Below are 13,009 nucleotides of genomic sequence, written 5' to 3' on the forward strand. Positions count from 1 at the left end.
AAAAACCTCCAGAGGTTCCCACCCTTACTTTTGAAAAATCCAGTTTCCTGATTGGTCCTCTGGTCAGGTGTTTGGTTCCCTTTGTAAACCCTTTACAGTAAAAGAAAATTAACCCTTACCTTACCTATCTACTTATGACACAAACCATGATAGGTACAGTCTACAGTATGACAGAAAAACTTTCCTACCCCGCTGTTGACCTTGACAGCCAGCCTTGATATAGCAGGATCCCATGGGCCTTAGGGGGCAATCTTATCTTCAGCATATGGGAACATGCCAAGGCTGCACTTGTAGCCTTATTGCAATAGGCTACTCTTGCATGTCATGTCACCCATTATGGAGAAGCCAGTATAATCAGCACCTACTAGCTATGCACATGCTTCCCAGCCTAGCTCCAGATCTCCATGTGCCAGGGTGTTATTCTCACTGCTAGAATAGCACCTCCTCCTGGCCATTCTAGGGATTAGTTTCCCAAGGGCAATGTGCCTTCACATAGTTGCACACCATCTCTCTGCTTCTCTCACTCCACAAGCTGCTGCTGCCTCTTTGTGACTTGACCCTCCAGCTAGGTCACTATATGCATTTTCCCCCTTCAGGGCTATCAAAGTCTTTCAGCAGCAGTCTTAGGCAGTCTTCCCAGTCACCACCTCATTGTCACTTCCTCAGTCCTAGACAATCTTCCCACTTGCTACCTCAATGGCTAGCAGGGAAACCCAGACTGCTCTCTACTCCGGGTTCTAGTTCAGAGACCCTCTAATCAGCAGCCCAGGTCTGTTCCCTTCTCAACCTTGCTGCCTTTCACAGACTATCAGGGTTGGAAGGGACCTCAGGAGGTCATCTAGTCCAACTCCCTGCTCAAAGCAGGACCAATGCCCAGACAGATTTTCACCCCTGATCCCTAAGTGGACCCCTCAAAGATTGAACTCACAACCCTGGGTTTAGCAGGCCAATGCTCCAACCACTGAGCTATCCCTCCCCCACTTTCCATGAGCTCTTTCCTTACCATCACCAGCACTCCCCCACTCTGAGTTTGCCACCCTCCCAAGCAGTAATTGCAGACTCCTCCCTTCTCCCAGAGAGTGACTACAAACTTTCCCAGCAGCCTTTACTGCTGCCAGCTGCCTGAGTTTTTACTAGCTCAGCCCACCTCTGCTCAGGTGAGCCTCCTAATTAGGGCTTTCCTCCAACCCTTAATTTTCCCAGCTTGCAGCTTAATTGGTTGATTGGGCCCACCTGTGCTATCTCAGCCCTCTCAGAACCAGTGTGGGAAGTACACTCCTCATCACATTCCTCCACAGTTGTAAGAAAAAAGCCCCTTTGGAGCCAAGCAGAGTTCCTGTGTGGGTTCCTGTAGTTCTGCCTCCTACCATCATGTAGTGGAATCCCACCAGTTCCACTGCAGCCAGGGCCATCTGCAGACATGAAGGAAGGAGCAGGATTTGACTTTAAGTGCAACAGAAATAAAATTAATCTGCAAGACAGGACAGGTGGCAGAAGAGGGAAGAGAATGATGGAGGGTAACAGTTAGAAATATGGGGCTGTGGGTCAGAACACCCAGCTGAGGTGTGTTATAATAAGGATAGTTGTTACTGAGCCAGAGACCTTTGTGCCTACGGGGCTTGTCCATCATTCTGAAGATGATGGACATATTTATTTTACTGCAGATCATCTCACTGAGAATATTAGGCATTTTTTGCCTATTCTTTCCACACTTGTACAATGGCATGAAGCTGAGGATTTTATGGGTTTTGTGGGTCCATCCCTATTCCCCCAACCATGCTCCAGGATTTCTGTTGCTGTGTTATTTGCCTCATATGTCCCTCTGTTTCCCTGCCTTTTTGTCTTAGTTTTTGCCACTAGATGACACTTTTGTTTACCCAATAGGTAAGGTGGAAGGACAAAGGAGATTCTCTTCATGTAGTAAATACCTGCCCTTCACAAGCCAATTAATTTCTCTCCCATGTTTTGTTACTCCTCTGCCCCCCGAAGATAGGGAGTGGAGAAGGGTATATTTCTACAGGGGGGAAGTTCCATTTTTGACTCACCTCTGGAAGTTTAATTTTTTTTTCTATTTTTTTAAATGATCTTCAAAGGGGCATCAGTGTAAACTTTATAGCTGTCTGATAAAGCTCCCAGCACATAGCTGACCAAACATAAAACTGAGACTCACCTCATCTGCTCTCAGGAACAACTGGCTTTTCTTCAGAGACTGTTTACACATAACTTCTAACAGCCAGCTGTACCTATGTCACCTGTTCCTTCTCTCCTTTGCAGCCTCCTATGTTGAATGCATTGGTCCAAATTCATTCATGGTGTAGCTTAACTGAAGCTACTCCAGGGATGAGCTTGTCCCATTATGGTATGAATTGAGGCAGCTGCATATTTTAACAAACTATATTAAGGCTGCAGATTATTTTAATACTGAATGAAGTGGCTAAAGTAAAACAAGCTTTAGATTAGGCATTTCCCTTGATCTACCAATACAACTCCGATTAAGATCAGGTTCTGCTATGGACTGACACAACCATTGTAGTATGGAAATAATTTTAAAGTGGCATTATCAAGGTTGTTTGGCCAGAAGAATTGATGTCCCTTGTCAGTGGTTCTCTGTGTAATGACATCCTTACCTCAGGAAATCTACTCTGGTATTTGCTTTCAGAAACCAAGATGCTTAAGATAGATAGATGTCCCTTCGCATTGCTTGAGGGGAGAAACTCCTGCAGGAACAGGGTGGAGAGCACAGAGAAGTGGAGCAGCAGCTCCATAACATCATCCCCTGCCCTTGGAAACCCATCAACATGAAATTTGCATGGTTTGAGCTAGATAGGTTGTGCTGGGAGAAGAGCAGGACTGGGGAACGGCCACTGAACACATCGGGTTCCTTTCAGCTACTGAAAGACTTCCAAGTGAAATCCTCATGGCAATTATTATACTTTGAATTACCATTAACTTCCCTCTGCAATTCCCCCAGCCCCACACTCCCCTCCTTTAGCACCATGAGAGAGCCAATAGCAGGGCATATGCTTCAGAAATGCTGTCAGAAGGGAGGAGGGGGCTCAGAGATCATCACTTAGGGCAGTGGTTCTCAACCTATGGCCCATGGGCCACTTGCGGCCCAATCAGCACAGAGCTGCAGCCCATGTGACATCCTCAGGTCCATACAGGTAGTATTGGATGAGACCCACAATGGTAAATTGGTTGAGAACCACCAACTTAGGGGTTGGTTACCTATATGACAGGATCTATGTTGCTTGGCTTCTGCTGCATTTCCAGATCTCATATCCTGTGGGAATACTAAAACCTCTCTCAGCTGAGAGGGAACATACTAAGGACACTGCAAGGTGACCCTTCTATGTATGTACTTTATTCCTCTCTCTCTTTCGCTCTGTTTATAGCATGCCAGTCACCACAGCATCTCACCATAGATACTAGATTTTCCCCCCAGGAGGAAAGCGTGAAGCCTATATATTTTTTAAGGACTTGACTTATTGTTAGGCTAACAGTAAACAAAAAGCAACATGCACCATGTGCTGTGCTAGAAATGGGGAGTCAATTTTTTAGCCTGACAAACTTGACAGCCCCCTTTAAAAAAGAAAAAAATGAATGCAGAAAAAAGTGAGCAATTGCCTGATTTGCAGAGATTGTGCCAAATGTTGAGAAAGCGAGAGCTGCTCACAGATAACAAGAAACTGTGGATATGCCCATGTAACTCAAGAGTACTTACCTTCTCCCATGCTCATGAATATCAGGTCTATCTTTGGGCCTCTTCCTGGATGTCAGTGGCTCGATTTGGAAGATCAAGATCTAAGTCAGTAGAAGTTATATCCATTATAATATATCTCTTCCCCATACTTACTAATGTCCTCCTACTGCATTAGTGTGGATGGTAGAGCAGAAAATTGGGGGCAGCTAAGGTTATTTGTATGTGTTTACACGGGTACAGTAATGTACTTGGATTCAGAATGCCAAAATGTATCAGGCAACAAGGTCCTGGTACCTATGCCCTATGATACCTCTGGGATGTGATTACCTGTGATTACTGTAACTAGCAAAAGAATGTCACAACAGTGCTGTATAGGTGAAATTCACTGCTTCCCACACAAAGCCCAGCTTCTCACATGGGAAGCAGTTTGACTGGGAGACTTTGGGGTACTTACATTTCATTTGTGAGTGTTAGTTACTCATTAACTTTGAAAAAAGTGCTATAATTATGTTCTTCTATTAGAAGAAACCGGTTCTGTAAGTATTGCTATAGAGTTTCCCATTTCTATAGTCTCTAACACAAACTTGGGAAGGTTACATTCAGACTGTACTAAGTACTTGTCTTCATTCCAGATCACAGGATTAAACTCAGGTTTAAAATTAAATGTAAATTACAAATAAGCATTCAAAAGTGTTAATTAAAAGAATTAAGTTCTTGAATCATGTATTGCTCAGCAAGGATTCTTAAGTATCTTAGCTGGAGAAAAGAGCCATTCACATTTTTTCCTTTTTCTGACCTAGTCATTGTACATGTCTTAGGTATCCATCTGCAAGTTAATGCACAGTTGAAGCAAAGGTTTTCATTTTAAAATAGTAATATTTCACAATTAGATACGCTTCTTGAAAACATAAAACAATCTTTTTCTAAAGCACTAGACGTACATCAGCCTTTCTGTTCATTGCTACAGGGCGGTCTCAAATTGCATAAGATGCTGATTACTTAGATTCTGGAGTCCATAGAAATCCAAATACGATTACATTTTCTTCTCTTTATTATCAGAGTTTATTGTATCTTAGTGTCCAGGTTCTAAGGAGTTTTCAGGTATGAGATAATTTAGGGAAAAGGTATTTTTCTGATTCTTCTGAATATAATTATGTTACTTCATACATTTTTAAAAATATATATTTTAGTAGAACATAGAAAAAGGTATTTGAAGACTTATTTCTCAGCATTGTGTATGCAGTGAATGCATTTCATAAAATACATTTAGCCCATTTCATCATAACATTGCATTCCCTGTACTTTTAATCCAAACTCTTTTCAAAGACTCACACTATAAATATCACACACAGCTAATGTAGACCAGTGGCAGTGCTTCTCCCACCTCACTAACAGCATTTTTCTTTCACATTTGATCTTTATACTTTCCATACTGGGGCGATTTGGTATGCTGAATTCTGGAAATGTCTCAAGTTGAAATGCTAGTGTATTAACCTGCTGTACTGAGTCTCTTTTGTTTCTCTTTACCAGAGTGCTGCTTGCCAATTTTTACAACTACAACAGATTTTACTATTCAAATAGAACCAGATGGAACACCAGTTCAAAGAACATGTCAGAATTGAATATTTCTTTTTTAATTAGTTGCTTCTGATTTATGCAAAAAAAATTAACATAAGAGTGGGAGAATGTGCCATGAATCCAGATGCAACACAGCCCACACAAGCATTATCTTTTCTCAGTCAAAAAACAGAGGTCTTTTCTTTTTTCTTTTTGGACTTCATTTTTCTTACACTTTATGCATTTTTCTTTCTTCAGCAAGCACTGTGCTGACAGTTGCTGAAACTCCTTTATACCTTGCAGCCAAATCTTTGCATCCTTTTCCAAAGTTTTCTTGTATAGAAGCTGGTTAATCTGCCTCTAAGAAAAATCTCTCTATACTCAGTACTGCAACACCAATGTCAGTGCCTGAATGCAATAGCGTCCTTTACATTAAATTTTAGTGTTACAAAGCAGCAATGCAGATTTAGGCTCGAAGCTAAGACTGTAAAGAATATTTCAACATTAAAGCAAGGGCAGCTCTTGTTTTGCTGCTGTGATATTTTTGTCCTTTGACACAAATGTTTGCCCCATCATCTATTTCATACTTACATTGAGTATACATTTCTACTAATGCACTTAGGCCCTGCTCCTGCTGAGGTCAATGAGAAAGCTCCCATTCAGTCCATTGGTGCATGATAGATCCCTCTTTAAGGGCCATACTCTCTCCTTATTCTCCTTATGGCGCTATCATTAATATCAATGGGAGTTTTTCACAAAGAGAAAAGATAAATTTTACTCACTTAAAGCCAAAGTGGAAGTCAATGAGTCAAGGAGTTGTACTTTTGTAATGACCCAAATTTCAGGGATGAAGACTATTGTAATTAATTTGATTTGCCAAGTAAATTAAAAGTTCCTTTAGAGTTTCAATTAAAGGCTGTAACCCATGTGACATAAATACCGATAAATAAAGGAACTGAATAATAGTTCTGCACACAGCATGGGCCAAAGTGATCAATCAAATCAACAGCAGCTAAAAAAAAAGGTATGCTAATGAAAGACAATGCTGATCAACCCTTGCATAAATCGAATAGTAGATAGCAGGCCAGTGGAGTACCACCATAGTTCATCTGTGTTATCTAAGGAAATGACACAATTCTCTAACAATATTTATTTTGGTATGCAATGTTAAGTGGTGAATTATACAGCTTTTCAAGCCACAAGAGATGCTCACAACAAATAGCTTCCTGTTGTGAATCCCTAGCCCTTTGTCCTTTGTTTTCTCAGGCTGTTGCCCAGGCCTACAGTAAGGGTGTTAAAAGCTGGTAACAACCATTCCCTTGCCATGACCACCACTGTGGACTGTATTATATTGAGCAAAGCAGATTTTCATTTTGAAAATAAGGCCTTCCTCATTATGACATGATTATCTATGATTATAGGAAGCAGTAATATTCATTTCATGGCTTGCAAGCTACATGTTGCTCTTTAACCAGCAGTTTGCAGAGATTTGCTACATGATTTACTGCACAGTGTTACATATGCTTCTTTGTCCTCCTCCTTAAGTGGTTTTGAAAAAAATATGTGTGCAGCATTTTGCATATCTATATCTCAGGACTGTGACTCCTATAGTTTGTCAGACAATAGTGAAGCTATAAAAAGTATTTTTACTGGATGCTAAGAGGCATGGCAGAATAAATAGTGAGGCAATAGTTCATACATGGAAACAGCACCTTTCAATATGCTTTCACGGGGCAGGAATTGCTTTAAGAAGTCTTATGCAGTAAGCAAGAACAACTATTTTCCTTTGATAGGACCGTTGATCCCCCAGAAAAATGATATAGTTGAGATTTTCCTCATTTCATGCAAGCTAAGGACCCAATCCTTTATACATTTGCTACCAAGTGTAGTGCTTGCTAACATAAGTAATCTCATTGTAACAAGTAATACCCTAAGCAGAGTACATGGGATCAGGCCCAAATGCATTATTTTTGAGAAGGGATATAAGTTTTCATCTGAATGAAGGCAGGGAAAGAGAACAATTGAGATACTATAATCAAAAATAAAATCCTGGTATCGGAAGTGACGTGTCATGATGTCACTATTGTGGATTGTGTAGGCTAGCTCAGATAACGGCCACTCAGCCACACAAAGAGCAATAAACTTCTACAAAATAGTTTGCATCCCAGAAAATAAATACCAGATGTTTATTTATCACACACTGAGTGAAATGTCAAATAATTTTAGTGAATGCATTTGATGTTCAGCTTCAGATGTACAGTCTTTCATCACCACATCCTTCCACAGTTCAAATTAATGCGAAACAGAAGTTCTTCAAACCAACGTACCAAAATACAACTAGTGTAAAACAAAAAGCCAGCTGTCAAATAATCTATCACGAATGGAGATGGGCTGACTGAGTTAGAGAAAAATGGGCAATCTCTGTACATTAATGTTTTGAAGCCTTTGTGGAAAAGTGAGCATACTGTCATACACAAACCCTACTGGAAAGTGTAGGTACAGCTGTTCTTATAAGCTCAACCCCAAAAGCATAAGAAATGATGACATGGCTATCCTTGAAGTATTGCCCTCTGAAGATGGTTCTTCTGGAAATTCTAACACTGTCTGTCTGACCAGAGTTATCTTTTTGGTACCTTCAGTTAGTTGCCAGTGGGTAGTAGGAATTTGGATATAGGTTGAAATTCACCTCTGTGCAGAGGCCTATGCAACACTTAAACCCTTTGCACAGAGGTGAATTTTGCCAATAGAGCCCTTCTCTAAACAGGTTGTAAAGCTTTATGGTCATCCTTAATGAACGTTAGAAAGAAAAACGCAGTTTTGGATATCTCAAAGTGATTAATATGAGAATTCGGTGATGGGGCGTTTAAAAGCACGGGGGGACATATTATGCAAGTTCTAAGGTTGTTTCCACCTTTTTTATGTTATTGTTATCACCTCAGCTAGTAAGAAGGATTCATAAACATGGTTTTGAAGGTCTGGTTTGAGGACAGTAATTGTTTGCTTCAGAGTCAAACGTTTCCCTTAGCCTCTGATGTTAAGTTTTAGCTTGACTTCAAATATCTAGAACTCTCATAACTGACTGTTGCTTGACTTCATTCAAAATGAGTTACTGACTGTATGTTATAAAATAAAAAAACCCACTAGAGTCATTTCAAATCAGCTGGAACTGTACATGCTTAGGACCCTAATCATTTCAAACCTGAAGAGCTGTTGGAAATTTTAAGAGAAGCAGTTCATTTAAATAACTCAGCACTACACTCCCTCAGACTTCCAGATTTTCAAGTGCACTTCAGCTTGGAAGTGAATGTGATATTGGACATGACTCTGTGTAGCACACTTTACAATCAGCAGAGTACAATTTTGAGAGCATTTCAAGTTAAGCTGAGATTGCTCTGTGCAATGATACCCAGACTCCCCCATGAACTTTCAGATTGTAGTAATCTAACATTTGAGGCTCTCCAGTAACTTTAAATCACTTGATTGTTTTTGTAAGACAGTGTTGGGATTTTTTTTTAAGAGAGAGAGAGAGAATTTTTTTTCCTATTACAAACAAATCTTTGCAGCATTTCATCCCTAGAAATTCAGATGCAGGGACTATTTTTGATTCATCAAACTAAAATGCAAGTATTGGCATTACCAGCCTTAAAAACCATGGCAGAGACAAGGATTTTGCACTGAAAGCCAGCACTATTCTTGCCACACAGGGCTACTGTTCTTTTGTTGCAGGACTTCAAAATGACATATATATGACATGGAAATCGAAATAGCAGCTACCCTGTCCTGAATAACGCTTCCCACAGCTATCTGAGAAAGAATGCAGAGCATATTGATTTAGCCACTCCGGTGCCTTTGGGTGTATGACATACATCCAGGAAAAAGGATGCTTGTGGAACACTGGAGACATACATTCTGCATCCTGCATGCTTTGAAAAAAATGAAAAAGCTTGAGACATGCGTGGGACATTAGCACAAGACGAGTTAATTCAATCTATTAATGTCTGGGTATTAGGATATTATGCTGTAGCTGGGGAGAGAGGTTCAATAGGGATTTGTGCAGGAACCAAATATTTGAGCAAGTTATTCCTTAATGGTAGCTGTATTGCCACAATATACAAGAAAACTTTTTTTCTTTTATAGTGACATTTTTAAGTTTTAGTGACATATGTTGACTAGGAACATAATTTTATCAATCTCACTCCTACAGAATTAATTATAAAGACTCATATGACTGTTATAAATCTGTCTACCTTAGGGTTTTATAGTGCAGTCCCTCACTGTAGTATCTGGGCATTTTCCACATACAATCAGTAGCAACAGCAAAGTTCCTAGTGGACTTCATGAAGTCTCTGTCTTTTGTTCCTTCTAGGGGAGTAAATTAGTAGGGCTAATATTTTGTGAATAACTATGTTTCTTATATTGAAATGAAATAAATTGTTATAAGAGGCAAAAGCTAGAGTCCAGCTTTTTGGAAGGCGGGTTAATGATCTCAATTTTAATTAGCACTTCTTACTTTTTTGCGCAAAGACAGAAAATAAGGAAGGAATAAAAGTTATGGGGTTATGATATCGACCTACTTAGTAGAAACCATCTTGGTTGCCCTCAATCCTTTGGATGCTGTTTGGATGAGGTAGAGCGTGAGAATGCATCTAACACACACACTATATATATATACCGCATAGATATGCACATAGAGTGGCATTCATTTTCCCAGCAGTCTGGAAAATGTCAGTATGGCTATATCTACGCTTAAAATGCTAATGGCACAGCTGTAGCACTTCAGTATAGACACTTCTTACAGCAATGGGAAGGGTTCTGCCCTCTCTGTAGTAAAACCACTTCCCTGAGAGGGGGTAGCTAAGTTGATGGAAGAATTCTTCCATCGACCTAGCACTGTCTACACGAGGACTTAGTTCGGGTTAACTACATTGTGGATTTTTCACACCGCTGAGCAATGTAACTGGATCAATTGAATTTTCCAGCATAGACCAGCTCTGAATTCTAATGATTCAACTGCACTGTGTTTGTCAGAACAGATATTTATCAAGGATTTTTACAAATAAGTTTACCAGGGACTATCTTTTTGTTCTGTGCACAACACTTAGCACAATGGTGTCCTGGTCCATGAGTGAGGCTCGTAGTCACTGCAATAATAAATAATAATAGTTCCTGGAGCATGATCCATTAAAGTTGATGGGAGTCTGTGGTGCCTCTCCGATATATGAAAGAGAACCTTATAGTATATACCTATTGACTGAAAAGGCAGATGTTTTCACATACTATCATAATATAGTTTAGGAGTAAATTGATGCACAGTCACAGATAAGGAGCTACAGGCCACATTGCCATCAATAATAGGATACTTTTCTTTTTTATTAACCCCTTATGCTCCTTTGGAAACAAGGCTGTTTTCTGCTATCATAACATTATTATGCTCTAAACAGATTGTCCACATCTCCATATTTGTTATCACAGGTAGACCTAGGCCTTCTCCGATTTGTCTCTGGCATTGGGACCCAGGGAGCCATCTCAAAGGAAACTAAGAGAAAATATTATGTGAAATCATACCGAGTAGATATCAGCTCCAATGGAGAAGACTGGATTACACTTAAAGAGGGAAATAAACCTTTGGTAAGTCTTTTCCATTTCACCTCACTCTTGTCAAGTAGTAAACTGTGATAGTAGCTACAATAATGAGAAAGGAAGGATGATCAAGGGCTTAAGGCCCAAGCCTGGATGTGGGAAACTCAAATGCAATTCCCTGCCTCACAACAGACTTCCTGTGTGACCCTGGGTAAATCGCTTTAGTCTCTCTGTGTCTCAGCTCCCCATTGTACAATAGGGATAATAGTACTTTCCTCCTTCACAAAAGTGCTAGGTAAATAAATTCGTTAAAAGATTGTGAGGCTCTTAGGGTATATCTACACTGCACTTAGATATAGCTGGCCCAAGCCAGCTGACTCAGGCTTGTGGGGCTCGGGCTCAGGGGCTGTTTAATTCTAGTGTAACTGTTCAGGCTCAGGCTGCAGCTCGAGCTCTGGGACCCTTCCACCTTTCGGGGTCCTAGAGCCCAAGCTCCAGCCTGAGCCTGGACATCTACACCGCAAGTAAACAGCCCATTAGCCTGAGCCCCAGGAGCCTGAGTCAGCTGGCATGGCCAGTCGCAGGTGTCTAATTGCAGTGTAGACATACTCTTAGACACTACAGTGATGGGGGTCATATAAGTACCTCAGATAGTTGACTACACCTATCTTTGCAACCTTATAAAGATTATTAAATCACCTTCCCTACTCCATTTGTCTATGAATTTGCCCTCTCCACCCTCCAACTGAAACAGTTTTTACCACTTGTAAGAAAAATCCTCATTATCTGCCATCGTGGGAATGAAGGTAATTTGTTTAAGGGCCAAATTCTTCTCACCTTACTCACATGAGTGGTCTGCTCACCCCTACTCACATGCTCACCCAGAAGCCAGTATTCCCAATAATTTCTAATGTGACCTAATGGAAACTGAATTACTCCATGCTGCCTTCTTTCAAGATAGCTGTTTTGAGCAGACACAGCTTTTTAAGTCCTGCCATCCTTATGTAATATAAATATATAAACATATCTATGTGATCCTGACATGTCTGTATCTTACAGTCCTATCTCATACCTTCAACAAAAGCGTCCACTCAAAATGATCATAATCTCTATCACTTATGTAGCTGATTCAATCTTCTAAGCACTTTAATGAACAATAATAAATTAATCCTCAAAGCAGCCACTTGACATAGTACTTTTATCCCTGTTTTATAAATGAGGGGAAGCTGACAAGGTCAAATGCCGCAATGATGAGCACTGTATAAGAACCTAAATAGAGATATTAAATGACTCATCCAAAATCATGGAGGAAATCAATGTTGGAAGTGGTATTAGAACTCAAGGGTTCCTGGTTGTTAGTCGTGTGCTCAGAACAAATGCCTCTTTCACAACTAGTCTCAAAATTCAGTCTCCTTGGAAAACTTACAATTTACTTGACTGTTGTACATGCTCTGCTTTGTTTATCAAAAGATTTGACTGCTCTGATTTATTGGTTAGAAGAGTTTAAATTTTTTTTTCTCTAGTCAAAGCAAATCGGATGTAAAACAGCAATGTTCTATTGTAGGTAAGAGTACTAAAAGAAAATAAAAAAAATTACATGAACTAAATTTATACCAGGCTGACATTCAATTTTTCTATCCCTGATCAAAAACCAAAGGTAGGGGAACTGGGGCTATTGATGCAGCAAAAAGCTCATGAAACTAAACAGCTCTTTGAGGAGGCTTGTATTTTGAAAGGTTTATAGCTATAGCATAACCTGGAGTTCCATGCCTTTTAGTCAGAATCATTGGGCCCATCCAGACTCACCCACTAAGAAAAACCAGACCAATTCTTCTTGGAAAGATTTTGCCGCAAGAAATGGATCAGAAGCTGGACATCAGTCTAGAGGCTCTCCCTAGATGATAAATCCAATACATTAAATTCTTTAATGAATAACATAGGGTGATGAGCTGATGGCTGCATGCAGCAACTGAAAATGACAAACAGGAAAACTGGAATTATGTGTAAGAAACTGTCAACGCTCCCATAAAAGGAGAAGTTCTTAAGCCTACATACATTTTTAAAAAACAGGAAATTTTGTCTTCACTCTATTTAAAGAAGAAGCAGGAAACAGAGTCACCTTCTTTGGACTATGACTTTTAGACGTTTTGGCACTATTACAGAGGAGCA

The 13,009-nt window shown here is 40.0% G+C and overlaps 1 protein-coding gene across 1 annotated transcript in view; it reads left to right on the forward strand.

Moving 5' to 3' along the window:
• NRP1 (neuropilin 1) overlaps positions 1-13,009 on the forward strand; it is a 164,341-nt gene that overhangs the window by 112,181 nt on the left and 39,151 nt on the right. Inside the window, 1 exon segment of the mRNA XM_032779046.2 lies at positions 10,733-10,888. Coding sequence (XP_032634937.2) covers positions 10,733-10,888 — 156 coding nt within the window.

The sequence above is a fragment of the Chelonoidis abingdonii genome, chromosome 2 (genome assembly GCF_003597395.2).
Source record: "Chelonoidis abingdonii isolate Lonesome George chromosome 2, CheloAbing_2.0, whole genome shotgun sequence".
NCBI classification, from domain to species: Eukaryota; Metazoa; Chordata; order Testudines; family Testudinidae; genus Chelonoidis; species Chelonoidis abingdonii.